Here is a 15,547-nt window from a genome sequence, read left to right as displayed (position 1 = left end):
TGACCGTTTGCGTTATGGTCGAAACGTCGTGAGAATTTTTTATTGTTTTATATATATTTTGTTATTCTGTTGTTTCTCTTCAACGTGACTTTACCGAAAAAACTAAGAATATGAATTACTGCAGTCACGAAAGCTTTAAATCAAAATTCTTTATTTTATTTTCAAGAAGCCGCAGTGGTGTAATGGTGAAAACGCCGGCCCGGTTCTCGGCAGCTGAAACGATGGCGCGACTTTCTTAAATCCCCACGCCCACCGCCGCCTTCATCCACCCAGCAGTGTCAAGGTGTTCACGGCAATTAAGTCGATCGGTAGGTCGCGCACGGTGGGGTAAAGTGTGAATACTCCCCGAGACGCGCAGCCAGTGTGGATGAGTAAATATCACCCAGAGGGCCTCTCTATAGAGTTCTCTGGTGGAAGCCCTTCTATACATGTGCATGTGTACATTGAGCTTATTATGGACCGTACGTAGCCAACCGTGCTAATCCGAGGTGCTGGGGGAAAGACAACAAACTAAAACGCAAAAAGCAATTCTCAAGAAATCAGTTTTCAATCTAGATTTTAAAAGTGCATAGCTTCAGTGCTTCCTAATATTGTAAGGAAGAGCGTTTCAGACGGCTTTGAAAGTGCATCTGGAAGCACGCGATGCGGTGACCCGTCTTTGTTCGATGGCCAGCCAAAAGCCGCTGCTGCTGCTGCTGCAGAGAGGAGTGGTGGCCGTGACTCCACTCCCAATGTGACCGATGCCTCATGGATTGGCTCACAAGCGACAACATCACATTTATCCCTCTATTTAAGACCGAAGCAGGAGGATTTCTCCACAACTCTGGTGGTCCGCCTGGTGATGCTATTGTCTAATTTCTGGCGAAGCATTGTACTTGAATTATGAATCTCGTGGGTTTACTCTCCAACACATAACTGGTGTGCTGAACTGGTAACGAATTGGCACGTTTTGTTTACTTGACAAACCTTTTTGCGTTTTAGTTTGTTGTCTGTGGTGGCGGCTTTAACGACACATTTATATTTACGCGATCTAACCTAAAAACCTCTATTATGGATGCCTCATTACTTTTCAGCACCTCCCGCTTTCTGTCGCCCCCCCACCCCCGTCCAGCTACGACCAAGGCCTATCCCGACACCTGCTTGTCAATCCCTCTTGTTCTGTTGCCAACAAAACCTCACCACAAAAACCCAATTCTTCATTTCAAAACATTATCATCCTGTGTACACTTTTGCAATCGATGTAAAGCACCTCGGTGAAAGGCGCTATATATATATATCTTCATAGGATGAGCAGCTGAATTTCCATTGGGGACAACTTTGCAAGCAATGTTTAAGCAGACAAAGTCATTCCCCTCTCATCCCACGAGCCATTTAGGCCACGCTGTGCCAATCGCTGATCAGTAATTTAGTTTTTTCCCTCCCAAGTAATTTGAGGTTACATTTGTGTCGCAAAAAAACCAAAAGCCAAGCAAAGCCTTAAATGCGGCTTAACCCCAAATTACAAAATCCCATCTGTACGCCCCGCTTCCGTGAGCACAAATGACATCAGATTCGACGTTTATTTATAAACTGCTTCTCCGGCAGCTGCAGAGAACTGCGTGTCACACACCGCCAACGGAAGCCACATTCGCCGTCAGGAGGATTGACGCAGGGGGCTATCCCCCTCCTCTCACTAATTACGCAGACTGGGGGAAGGAGAGATTAATAAATAAAATGTGACTGTGGGGGCGCAAGCCAATTGATCACATTTCAACCAAAAGAAAAGAGGTGTTATTATTGACAGCAGGGATGCTGCAATGGTGCGATGGGTCGCACGCTTGGGACGTGCAATCCTGGGTTTTTGCCGGTTTCATTCGACCTCCTGGCACGGCAGTTGACATGCGGGGCGAGTTTCTTGCACCTCTCGTGCCTCTGTCCACCCGGCGGTGTAAACATGGGTTCACCGCAGTTAGCCGATTGTTCATGTTATGTGTGGTGGGGTAAAGTGTGGGGACTCCACCCTCTTCCAAGGTGTCCAAGCAGCACAGTGGAGGGGGACTAAGAAGGGCACTTTAGAGCTCCCTCTAGCGGATGCCCTTCTGCCAGCAGTGGTGTGAGCATGCAATTGCGGGAATGCGCCTTTACCTATCTGCATCTATGTGCACATCCGATTAGCACGTTTCTGTGTCTGTCCACACGGTTGGCTACGTACGGCGCCGAAATAAGTTCAACGTACGTACCTAACATATCCATGGAGAACCATGCGGATAGCAGGGGTAACCGTGAAAATAAACATTATGCTATTTTAAAACAACAACTATTTTTCTTTATTTTACCAGGTAAGGGTCACTGAGCTATGTATCTCTTTTTCAGAAGCGACTTGGCAACAAATGATAGCTCAATGAAGTGGCTTATCACGTGTACATTTATAGCAGCCAAATACTCTAAACGCATGTTTCCAAATGTGGGGGGAAAAACCAGAGGACCCGGAAAAAATACGTGACCATTGGGAGGACACGCAAATTCCAAATATACAGGTGTCAGGGTCGGGATCGAACCCACGCCTCCTGTATACCAGGTGAGGTAGGTAACATCTCACCACAGCGTCGGATAACAGGATCCACCTACAGCACCCCGCGCATCGCGACAGACGCAAGGAACGTCACCGCGCTCGCGTAGACTCACCACTCCTGCATGCGTTTCTCAAGCTCGGGCAGCAGGAACTCCTGGTGGAACATGTGAATCGTGGAGGTGTTTGAGAAGATGCCCGTCACCACGTCGGCCGGGAAGGTGCTCTTGATGCAAGACTCCTCGAGCAGTCGGGCGCAGAAGACCTGCTCGCAGGCAGGGCACGTGATGGAGAGACGCACATATGTATGTATGTATGTCCGTTGAACTTATTTTGCACCGTACGTAGCCGGCCGCGGCGGAAGGACAACAAACTAAACACACTAAGCGGTTCTAAAGAAATGAGTATTCAATCGAGATGATTTAAAAGTGCATAGCTCCAGTGGCTTCCTAATATTGGAAGGAAGAGCGTTCCAGGCGGCCGCAGAAGCGCATGTGAAAGCGCGAGCGACGCGGTGACCGTCTTAGTTCGATGGCTCGCCCGAAAAAGCCGCTTGCGAGATAGGGACGAGCGTCGGCAGTGCACCCTAGGGGTCATCGCCACGGCGATGAACACCTGCCAGCTAAGCAAATCGACATGAGGTCAAGTTTATTTTGTTGAACCAGGTGGGAGCTAAAGGAGAGCAGGACAGCCTCATTTGCAAGAGACCTGGGCCACCGAAACGACAAAAGCATACCCGCTAAAATAAAGGACAGCGATTAAGCAAATAGAAATCAGCGCACGAACAACTGCGTCGTACGGGAAATGGAAAATATTCTACGAATATGATTCGATGTGAAATTATAAATTATCCGTCGACTAGTGAGCAAGTCGACTCGGGCAGACTTTTTTTTGACTGTGCGCCCGCCTACATCGTGCCTCGCCGAACGTCATCGTCACGTTCACTGCGGAGGAGCCGTCTCCACTCCACGCGGTTTTCGCTTCACGCGGCACTTTTTCGGGCAACGCGTCCACGACCGCGTCGAAGCTTTCGTGGCGCGAGCCGCAGACGCTCTTGCGCCCAACGACAGATCACGTTTTGAAAGCACGCGTCGGAGAACCGTGCCCGGATCTCCGCCGCGCTTTTACTTTTTAATTCGAGTCGCTGCCACGAGATGACGAAGCAAGCGCCACGATAATTCCCTCGCGGTTGAGTTGTTGTTACGCCGCGTCGCCAAGAGAGGCCCTCGCAAACCTGAGTCGCACGGTCCGCCAATGAATCTGCGTTCGGGAATGTTGCCTCCAAGAGCATTATGATCGCGCACCTGACTTATTCGAAGCCCGCAGCGACAAGCAATGGTGCGACGCGGCTGCACATTCACTCATGGGATTTCACGACGTCAATGCCACCGGTCGTTGCCGCCCACCGAACACGGCCTTCTCTCTCTCAGATCCTGCATCTACAGTGAGCTTGGCAGCACAGGAGCAAAGGAGGGAGTGGAGGGGGGGGGAATCCAAACCGAACGTTTGAATCGGGAGTTGAGCCACACGCTCTCTGTCCCCCCATACGTGGGCCCGCCTTTGCTGTTTGGGGGGTGGGGGGGGGGGATGGGCGTGGATCCTTGCTCCCTTGACTTCACAAATATTTCCCATGCCCCCTGCGCTATCGTTGGGAGGTCGACACCCGAACTCCGAGGTCTCCTCCCCCCCTCATATTGTCTCAGCATCTGGCTCGAGGTCTTTCCCGTTGGCCACTGATCTCCGGTGGCCAACCCCAGTGCATATTTCGTTACTGTGCACACACGCGCACACTCACACACTCTCACACACTCTCACACGGTCACAATCGGAATCAGAATATTTATTTACGCTGGACGAATCCGACGAGCTATGAAGCTCTTTTTCACAGAGGTCCAGCAAGGGGCGGGTAAGGATGTTACAACAACAAACAACACAAAACACGCGAGAGCAATGCGAAGCATAAGAAGGGTAAATAAATCACCCAAACACATACAAATACAACTAAACCATCCACATCCTACCAGACATTGCCGACTGAGGTATGAACTTATTTTTCAAAAGCGACCTGGCCACAAATGAGAGCTCAACAAAGTGATTCATCGCGAGGAAGTCTATAGCAGCCAAATAACTCTTCAACGCATTTTCTAAATGTGGAGGGAAGAACCGAAGGACCCGGATAAAAAAATCCACGCTACCACCGGGGAGAACATGCAAACTCTAAATATACAGGCGTCAGAGCCGGTAACAAACCAACGACCACCTGTATACCCGGAGAGGTAGTTAACAACTCGCCATCGTGGCAGCAAAAAAGCCTACTGTATATGCCATCTGTTGTATAGACCAGGGACGTGCGGTCAGGGGAGGCAGGGGAGGCAGAGCCTCACCTGTCATGCTCCAATGAAAACAGCTGTTACGAAAAGTGTAAAAATAGAATAATCAAATTAAATAAATATTAAGATTTTTCCGCTGATCTGTGTTATAAATGTCATTTCTGTACGATTCCAATCATTTTTAAAGTTAAAATTGCCAAATTTGTGGAGCTCCGCTGCAAATACAGGAAGAGGTGAGGCAGCGACGAGCTCAGCCTCCCCTCTGATTGCGCAACCCCTCAGCAACTGGATGGAGCGTAGGCAATAAGCGCGTGCCTGTTACTATCTCAGTACGTCACCAATGTAATGTTTGTAGACCCCTTCATTTTATGTCCTCGCCTTCCATACTCCAGGTAACTTATTTCACGTATGTGTATAAAGATATTTAGGCTTGCTGGTCTCGTCATGAAACTGCAATGAAAAAGCACCAGGGGAGGCAGCTATCACATCTGCCTCACTGAGGGGGACGTGTCTAACACGCCCCCCTCAGTGAGGCCACGCCCCCCTCCATGAGGCCACACCCCCCTCAGTGTGTGAATCTGGCTCTGACACTAGCCGGTGCCTCCCCTGCCATTGACATCACCGCACGCCACTGCTCCATCAAACACACACGTGGAATTCATTAACGATATTTTTCTCATAAACCGCTGCCACGTTGACCGTGCAATCGTATCATATACGTGATCTCAAGGTAAAATCCTCGAGAACGCCCTGGGTGATGTCGATCGGCCACTTCTGGGCCAAAGGTTAAAGGCAAATGAAAATAAGTTTGTCTTGTTCGTGTTTTTGTTTTTTGTTTGTTGTGGTTACACCCGATTCAAGAGCCGAATGGCTCACAGGGCTATACCAAATTAAAAAAAAATGCTTACATTCTTGTATGAATACCAAACGGAATTTGTCAAGCTGCTGCTTCAGTAAAGGAAATGAAGGCCGGTCAGTTGAAATGTCAAGATTTTCCTTTCATTTTGATGACGGCGTACATATGTAACTCCTGTTATTAATTCTAGATTTGAAGCTTTCGTGACTGCAAGGATTCATACGCTTTGGTTTTTTCGGTAAAGTCACGTAGGTAAAATAAAAGAAAACAATTAAATCAAGGTGCAGCGATCTTGCTGTGACTTTTCCACCTGAAGACGGAAGCTTATGTTGCCTCCGAAACGTCGTGATTTAATTGTTTTATTTTATTTTACCTACGTGACTTTACCGAAAAAACCAAAGAGTATGAATCCTGTTATTAATTTTAATTTGCCAGTAATTTAGTTTTTTGCACAGTCGCTGAGCATTGGCTCAAAGGGTGCCATGGTGGAAAGATGTTAACTACCTCGCGTGGTATACAGGAGGTCGTAGGTTTTCTCCCAACCCTGACGCCTGCTGCTGTATATTTGGAGTTTGTGCGTGTCTCTCTCTCCATGGCGAGATGTTAACTACCTCGCCTGGTATACAGGAGGTCGTGGGTTCTCTCCCAACCCTGACACCTGCTGCTGTATATTTGGAGTGTGTGCGTGTCTCTCTCTCCATGGCGAGATGTTAACTACCTCGCCTGGTATACAGGAGGTCGTGGGTTCGATTCCAACCCTGACACCTGCTGTATATTTGGAGTTTGTGCGTGTCTCTCTCTCCATGGCGAGATGTTAACTACCTCGCCTGGTATACAGGAGGTCGTAGGTTCTCTCCCAACCCTGACGCCTGCTGCTGTATATTTGGAGTTTGTGCGTGTCTCTCTCTCCATGGCGAGATGTTAACTACCTCGCCTGGTATATAGGAGGTCGTGGGTTCGATTCCAACCCTGACATCTGTTGTATATTTGGAGTTTGTGCGTGTCTCTCTCTCCATTGCGAGATGTTAACTACCTCGCTTGGTATACAGGAGGTCGTGGGTTCTCTCCCAACCCTGACACCTGCTGCTGTATATTTGGAGTTTGCATGTTCTCCCCGTCGTCGCGTGGATTTTATTCCGGGTCCTCCGTTTTTTTCCCTCCACATTTTAGAATCAACATGCGTTTAGAGCAGTGGTTCTTAACCTGGGTTCGATCGAACCCCAGGGGTTCGGTGAGTCGATCTCAGGGGTTCGGCAGAGCCCCCGCCACGGAGGTCCGGACACACTTGAATTATTGTGTAAATTTGTGATGACACACACGGCCCGCTTGGCCATCACTGGCTGCAGATGATCATGCTACACTGCTTGGCCAATCAGCGCTGCGGGGAATTTAGTGCGTACTCAGTAGTCAACGTGTGACTGTTGTTGTCGTACGTCGTGTGATTTCTTTAATATTTTATCCATACTAACTATGTCGGGCAAAAGAAGAAAGTGGTCGGACGAATATGTACAACATGGATTCTCATGTATCACGGAACGTGATGTGAGTGAGCGTCCTATCTGCATGATTTGCAACGCCAAGTTGAGCAACTCTAGTCTTGCACCGGCAAAACTAAAGGAACACTTCTTGAAGCTGCATGGAGACGGGGAATACAAGAACACAACACTTGCTGAATTCAGGGTGAAGAGAGCCAGATTCGGTGAAAGGGCCACTCTGCCTGCTCTTGGATTTGTACCTGTTAACAAACCGATCCTGACAGCATCGTACGAAGTTGCTTACCTGATCGCAAAGCAGGGCAAGCCACACACCATTGGTGAAACACTTGTGAAACCAGCTGCATTAAAGATGGCGAATCTGATACTCGGAACAGCGGCCGAAGGTAAATTATCCCAAATTCCCCTTTCAAATGACACCGTCAGTGACAGAATAGAAGACATGAGTAAAGACATCTTGGCTCAAGTAGCCGCGGATCTGATTTCAAGCCCGGCAAAATTCAGCCTTCAACTCGACGAAACCACAGACGTTTCTGATCTAAGCCAGCTTGCTGTTTTTGTACGCTATGTGAAAGACGACATGATAAAAGAAGAGTTTTTATTTTGTAAGCCTCTTACAACAACAACGAAGGCAGCCGATGTGAAGAAGCTTGTGGATGACTTCTTCAGAGACAACAATCTTTCATGGGATATGGTTTCTGCAGTTTGTACGGACGGAGCTCCAGTCATGCTGGGAAGAAAGTCTGGTTTTGGTGCGCTAGTAAAAGCCGATGCACCACACATCATTGTGACGCATTGTATTCTGCACAGGCATGCATTGGCAACAAAAACCTTACCTCCAAAAATGGCAGAAGTATTAAAAACTGTGGTGGAATGTGTGAACTATGTGCGAAAAAGTGCTCTGAGGCACCGCATCTTCAGTGAGCTGTGTAAAGAAATGGGCTCTGAATTTGAGGTACTTCTGCTCCATTCTAATATTCGGTGGTTATCCCGGGGACAGGTGCTGAATCGTGTTTTTGCCATGCGTGTGGAATTAGCCCTGTTTTTGCAAGAGCACCAACACTGCCATGCAGATTGCTTCAAAAATCCTGAGTTCATTCTCATTTTAGCATACATGGCTGATATATTCGCAGCTCTCAATCATCTCAATCAGCAGATGCAGGGTGGTGGAGTCAATATCATGGAAGCGGAAGAACACCTGAAGGCTTTTCAAAAAAAGCTACCGTTATGGAAACGACGAACAGAGAACAATAACTTCGCAAACTTCCCGCTTCTGGACGACTGTGCAAGTAAGATCGAAGATGTGTCTGGAATCGGAGATATTTCTGTATCCACGGAACTGAAGCAAACAATTGCCACACACTTAGATGAGCTTGCAAAGTCTCTCGACGGATATTTCCCTACAAGAGAGTCATATCCAGCATGGGTGAGACAGCCGTTCACGTTTGCTGTTGAAACAGCAGATGTCAATGATGAATTCCTCGACGAAATCATTGAAATTCAGCAGAGCCAGGTTCAACAGCAACTCTTCAGAACAACAACGCTCTCAACGTTTTGGTGTCGACAAATGAACAAGTATCCAGTTATTGCTAAGAAAGCCCTGGATTTTTTTATACCATTTGTTACAACATATCTTTGTGAGCAATCCTTTTCGAGGATGCTGGACATAAAAACGAAGAAAAGGAACAGACTTTGCTGTGAAAATGACATGAGAGTGGCACTTGCCAAGGTGAAGCCACGCATATCTGAACTGATCTCTCAAAGGCAACAGCAGAAGTCACATTGATTTCCAGGTATGTAATTTGTTGTGAGTTTATGCATTGTGTTGGTTTTATTCTTTGAACAAGGTAATGTTCATGCACGGCTCATTTTGTGTACCAGTAAAAAACATATCTATGTCTTGAATTTGAAAAAAATCACATTTTATTTTTCACTAAAGAGGGGTTCGGTGAATGCGCATATGAAACTGGTGGGGTTCGGTACCTCCAACAAGGTTAAGAACCACTGGTTTAGAGTATTTGGCTGCTATGAATTTCCACGCGATGATTAGCCACTTCGTTGCGCTATAATTTGTGGCCAGGTCGCTTCGGAAAAAGAGCTACATAGCTCAGTGGGTCTTACCTGGTAAAATAAAAAAAATTGGTTGGTTTTAGTTTAGTTTAGCTCTCTCCCACGATATCTCACGAGCTCTACGAGTCTGTGGACATATTTCAAACATCTTAAAATCTATTTATACACTTCTGTTTTTTTCCACTACGAGTCAATTCAGAAAATGGCGTCAAGCATTAATTTAATTCTTGTTATGATCAAAATATATTTTTTGTTTCACGAGTTATTTGTTTACGCTGAGTGTCTCCCTGCTGTGTTTTGTACAGCGCTTTGAGATCCTCGATTAAATGCGCGATATAAATTGTAGTATTATTCTACTTGTTATATATAAGTCATATTGCATTTGTGGTCCGAGTGAGAGAGCTGAGAGACACACAGAGAGAAGTGGCTACCTTGTCCAGGAGGTGAAGTCTCGTCACGTACGCCCTCTCGGTCTGCAGAAGCTCATCAGCAATTTTGTACAACTTCTCCTTGGGAGGCTCCTGAAAGGCCACCACACAATGCAGCACAACGGTTAAACGCCGACCTCGGTTTGTGTTCCGTTAACCATCCGCACCTCCGATTACGCACGGTTGGCTACGTACAACGCGAAAGAAGTTCAACATGCATGCACATATATACGTACTGCCGAGTTTCAAGTTGTTTTCGTTTAACGAGGTGAAAACTTCAAAAGACCAGGACAGAGTCTCATTTGCAAGATCGACCCGGGGCATTGGTCTGGCAGTAGACAGGGCAATGATCGTCTTGTATACTATCTAATGGAGTAATTTGTGGTGCTGATTTGTTATAAATTGGCAAATTCGGACCAATGGCTCCAACACTGAATGGTCCACTCTTTCGAGATGACGTCACTGTGAAGCAGACGGAGTGTAGTTATTGGTAGTAGTAGTCGTCATTATTGATGTTGTTGTTTCACACCGGAGGAATAATCAGGGCAGTCGCCAGATTCGAACCCCGTGGAACCTCTTGCAAAAACGAGCGGTGAACGCTCACCACAACGAAGCCATGGTGGCTGTTGTTAAGTGAACAATGAGGTCACGGAGACACGGCTTTAAATATAAATCGTTGGGGCAACCCAACTTTCAGATTATTCTACCAGGAATTTGGCTGACGATTGGTTTGCATTGGAAGTTATCTATCAATTTTTTTTCACGAATTCAGAGAGGCGACAATTTTGCGGACACGTCCTCACCGCTAGAAGCATTGAGATTTTTTTGTTCGTTTTGTTCGTACACCATACCCCGTGCGAGATACAGAGCACGACGGACTATATACGACGACGAAATGAAGACGGTTGACGAACGGGTGGGGGCCGTGCAATGAGCGAGCGAGTTGACGAGCGAGCGAGCCGGCGAGTCCTATACGGCTCGCGCTCATGCCCCCCCTCCCCCCAACAACTCCCCCCCCCCACCACCCCCCACAAACTCACGGCCGTTTGCGAGTCTCCTCCGAGCTCGGGCGCCGCGTGTCTCGTCGGCTCCGCGTTGTCGTCGCTGCTCCCCTCCTCGAGATCGCTCTCAAACTCCTCGAGCGTCTCTCTCCTGCGGCTGTCGCGCGCCAGCTTCCGCCGCTCGGCAGCGCCACCCGTCTCTCCCGGCGCCGGCGGGACAGCCTCCGACCGCACGCCACACTGCAGCCAATCCGTGGCAAATTGGCGAGGGCCGACAGGCGGAGATGATAAACTATTGAAATATATTATTTAACCAGGTAAGGCCCACTGTTCTGTGTAGTTCTTTCTCAGAAGCGGCCTGGCCACCGCAAATGGTGGCTCAACGATGTGGATTGTCGCGTGGACAATTATCGCACGTTGATTCTCAGTGTGGGAAGGAAAAAACAAGAGGCCCCAGAGAAAAATCCACGCGACCACGGGGAGAACGTGCAAACTCCACATATACAGCAGGCGTCAGGATCAGGATTGAACCCACAACCTCCTGTATACTTGGCGAGGTAGTTAACGTATCGCTGGTGGTGAGTCAAAGGTCAAAGCAATTATTATCTGCAAGTGAAGAGGCTTGTGATTTAGGTATGTGACAATTAATGCCTCCTTCGTTTCGATGATTCGCGATCATGATTTGATTCAATCACACGTGTGTTTTGACATTCAGGTGAATGTAGCGCCTATGGTAAATGTACCATCTCGAGCGGGAACAAGGTTTATGTTCGCAGTGCGGAATCTTTTCCTAACCGAGGGCCGAATAGGACTTTCATATATACCTTTGGTGAGCAACAGATCAATTCACGGATCAGTGACGTCCAATAATAATGACACTTGTTTATCCAGGACAATCGCGCAAACGCACATGCAAATCGAAACTACTCGATCATCATACGCACGACTTGACGTGTGTGTGTGTGTCTGTGTGGGGAGCGCAGCAATTCGCTACGCTGCGCTACGAACCCGGCGTCCCGAGATCGATTCCCGCTCACGGCCAACACCAGTGACGATTATCTGAGCCGGTCCTCGGCCTCCCCTAGGTTGCTGCAGCCTCAAATGAGTACCCGGTGCGATGCGTAAACATCGGGGAGACAAAGGCGGCCGGGCGTGGTGCTGGCCACCCACCCCCTCGTGTTGCTGTGCTGACCTTGATAGACGCTCGCTAGCAGCACTTGCCCCAACAGACTGTTACAGGCTATACGGGTGATCTTCACCTTTGTGCGTCAACCGCTCGCCACTCACCTGGCAGTCCCGATCGTCATCCCTCACGTCGTCGACGCCTTCCCTGCTGTCGGCATCGTCCGCCGGGAACGCCGAGCTCAGGCTCTCGATTCCGCTGTCGCGGTTGGGAATCTTCCCGGGCCCGAAGCCGCCCGGACCAGCACCCGGGGCGCCGGCGGCCGTGGCGGCCGTGGCGGTGGCAGCGCCGGAGGAGGAGGAATCCTCCTCCTCCTCCTCCTCGTCCAGATTGGCATCGTCCTTCCCGCGCACGCAGGCCTTCTCGTCGTCCGCGTCTTTGCGAGCCGCGTCCCGCGGCGTCGGCATCGCCGCCGCGGTCGTCCCGGGCCCCGTCTCAGAATCGGAGTCCGTGCGGCACGAGTCGCGGCGTTCTCCTGCCGACACGGCTGATGTCGTGGTGACGGCAGCAGCAGCAGCAGCAGCAGCCATGTCCCCTTTGTCCGGCGCCGGGTTGCGCCTCTGTATGTTCGGGCTGTGGAGCATTTGTCACGTACGTGCGTAAGCATGTTGAAGATTCTTCCGCCCAGCACGTAGCCGACCGCGCTCGTCAGAGTTGCGGTTGGAAGGACAATGGAGCAAGCGCAAAAAAAAACTGTTCTGAACAAATGAGTTTTCAATCGAGATGATTTAAAAGTGCATAGCTCCAGTGGCTTTCCAAGATTTGAAGGAAGAGCATCTCTATTCGGTCGCTAGCCAAAAGCCGCCACAGAGAGCCGCCACACTTTTAGGATTGCGGCGATCTTGTTTTTCCACAGCGGAGTAATGGTTCACACACCGGAACTTGCGTTCCAAAGGTGGCCGGTTCAATCTGCTGGCACCGTGGTTGAAACAATGAGCCACGTTTCTAAATAACCTCCCCTCCCCCCAAACGGGCCTCTACACAGGTCGCGTGTGATGGGGTAAAGCGTAGGCATTCCACCTCTTACATCACTTGTAAAAAAAACTAAAATATCTAAAGGAGATCTCCAGAACTCCCATTAGTGGAGGACATTCTGCCGGCAGTGGTGTGAACAAGCAATTGTTGGGCTGCACCTTTACCGCAATATGGCCATATGAACCTTATGGCGGGACCCCGGGGTCCCATACGACCCTGGCTCTCGCATAAACTGCCATGCGACGTCATTTTACGTCTGTTGAAGGTGAACGATACAGCAATCTATTCCTCTGGACGAGCTCTACACTTACCACTGAGGAAAACGCGGAAAGGAACCAGCAGCCCACTTTCTCCCCTGCCTTCAACAGGCTTGCACCTACATGTTTGTACACACAGTGATCTCTGTCTGACCCGTCTATCCCACCTCCACAGTGCTGGATCACAGTCATCAGTCATGGTCAATCCCCTGCTGGACTAATGACTCCCCCATGCCGCCGCCACCACTCGCATCGCGCGACGTTAAAGGCTCCACCGAGCACCTGCCCCGCACGCGAACCGATTTCATAGCTCCATCTTCCCGGTGGCTGTTCCTCCTGGCAGCGTTCCGATCCTTGGCTGCCACTCCGTTATTGTTCCTAACCGTGGTTCGATGTCCCTCCTAGCGACGCGCCCCACCAAAGGCCGCTTTAATTCTCTTACTATGGCAGCAGAGCGGTTAACCGTTACGCAAGAGGACATTTCTGGAACAAGTTGCCGCAGGACCTGCGCCCGTGCTTAGTCTGTTGTCCCCCCCCCACCCCCGCACCTCTGATTAGCACGGTTGGCTATGTACGGTGCGAAAGAAGTTGAACGTAAATACGTACATAGGTACAGTGAATCTGACCGGTTGACAACTCTCACCTGCACCGGCAAAGGGCGCCGCTATTCACGTCAACAAGACGCGAGGACGTTCTTCGCTTCGGACTCTCGGGCACCGCGCACGCCACCACGTTCCCAGAACGTACCCGCACAGACAATCGAGGAGGATGTGGCTTCTTGGGCAATCGCCCATCGCTCGCTTGCCTGAAAGCGTGCAACACCACAGCACCCCCCATTCGCTCAGTGCTTTTCACCCCTGTACCTAAATCTTGATTTAAAGCTGTCGTGGCTGCAGGAATTCATACTCTTTGGGTCTTTCGGTCAAGTCACGTAAATGGAAAATAATAAATCACGATGTTTCGATCACAACACAAGCAATCGCCTTCAGGTGAGACGACTGCTTGTGTTGTGATCGAAACGTCGTGATCTATGATTTTCTATTTACGTGACTTGACCAAAAGAGGCAAAGAGTATGAACCCCTGTACCTCTTCGCCTCGTGCGTTTAAAAACGGAATTTTTTTTGCTGACTTGTTAAGTTACATATATATGGAGCGTTGAAATTGCTTCGCCGTTTTGTTTTTCTTTCAGAGAAAGCATTTCGTTCATGGGTGTAGTGGTGGCACTGTGGATAGCGGCACGCTCCACTGTGAACCCGGCCACCTAAGTTTGATCCCTGGTTACGGCTAACATCAGCAGCGAGTGATCCTCTCAACCGGACCTGTGCCCCTTCCTCACTTGGCCGACCCGCACTGACCAGTGAGGTGAAGTATGGTCAAACAACATCTATGACCGATATGGTCCAGGGAGAACCTTCGATCAACAGCGTATTGACTGAATATTTCTATTATTATTATTATTTACTACTAATAATACCACTTGGTGTACAAATGGAAAACACAAGTCCGAACCCTGAATCTCGATTCCCCAACATTATGTCCGCACGTCGATCTTCCTTCGCACCTCACGTGGCCAACCGCGCCGATCGGATCGAGAGATTCCCTCTTCCCGCACGCACGACGCTGCCGCACGCGATCCCCCTGGACGGCGCAAAATAACCAGCGCCGTTGTGGGCGAATGTTCACGGCAAAAGTGAGCGACGCCTCCTTCTTACACTCGTCTCTCGACCCTGGGAAGGAGGCGTTATCATTTCCGCTGCGACGTATCTCTGCTGTGCACGGTACAGCCCGAGCACCCACTTGCACAAACTGCAGCCCGTACTGCGTGAGCGGCGTTTTTTGTCCAGGGGGGGGGGGGGGGGGAAGCTACGTCGACATTTTGCTCACTGCATTCTCGCAGTGAATACGGTCGGTCGCGTGGCAGCGTTGCCAGGGGTCGAGGCGATGGGGAGTGGGCGCTGGTTGTTTTTGTTGTTGAGTGCACCGACTCGCCCCACACGAACGTGCAACTTCTGCCAGCGGCACAGGGATGAAAGGACACGGTGATAAGCGCCTCGCCACGTTCATTTGAACAAGGAAAGCGCTTCCACTTTAACTCTTCACGGAGGTCTACAGTCAGAAACGTGTAACGTCTTCCCTATATTGTTTAAAAATATCCACCTGTTATTCGCTTACCCGAGGGAAAGAAAAAAAAAGACACTCGACGCTTTCGTCAATGGCACTGCCTATGAACAACGTTTTGGGCAACGGCCCTTTCCGAACAGAACCCAGGCCAGAGGGGTGAGCGGCGAAAAGGCCCCTTCACGCAGCACCCGCAGCACGGCACGCAAGCCAGATGCTGCCGTCACGTGTGCGTGGCACCACACCGACTGGCCCGGCTAACTACGTGCGTACGGTGTGAAATAAGG

At 49.6% G+C, this 15,547-nt stretch overlaps 1 protein-coding gene across 7 annotated transcripts in view; it reads right to left on the bottom strand.

Annotated features, from left to right (window-relative positions):
* LOC116951130 (FYVE, RhoGEF and PH domain-containing protein 1-like) overlaps positions 1–15,547 on the bottom strand; it is a 125,392-nt gene that overhangs the window by 27,056 nt on the left and 82,789 nt on the right. For 6 of the 7 annotated variants that reach the window (XM_032969568.2, XM_076073526.1, XM_076073527.1 and 3 more), the window contains 4 exons: positions 12,014–12,482; positions 10,766–10,966; positions 9,729–9,818; positions 2,665–2,813 (listed from right to left, as the gene is read on the bottom strand). In XM_032969568.2, the coding sequence (XP_032825459.2) occupies positions 2,665–2,813; positions 9,729–9,818; positions 10,766–10,966; positions 12,014–12,482 (909 nt within the window). Of the gene's footprint in view, positions 1–2,664; positions 2,814–9,728; positions 9,819–10,765; positions 10,967–12,013; positions 12,483–13,784; positions 15,537–15,547 lie in introns of those variants that run through there. The other variant, XM_076073525.1, reaches the window with a different exon arrangement.

The sequence above is a fragment of the Petromyzon marinus genome, chromosome 42 (genome assembly GCF_048934315.1).
Source record: "Petromyzon marinus isolate PM22_M1 ecotype Great Lakes invasive population chromosome 42, UKy_Petmar_22M1.pri1.0, whole genome shotgun sequence".
NCBI classification, from domain to species: domain Eukaryota; kingdom Metazoa; phylum Chordata; class Hyperoartia; order Petromyzontiformes; family Petromyzontidae; genus Petromyzon; species Petromyzon marinus.
This window is presented reverse-complemented; position numbering and strand designations above follow the sequence as displayed.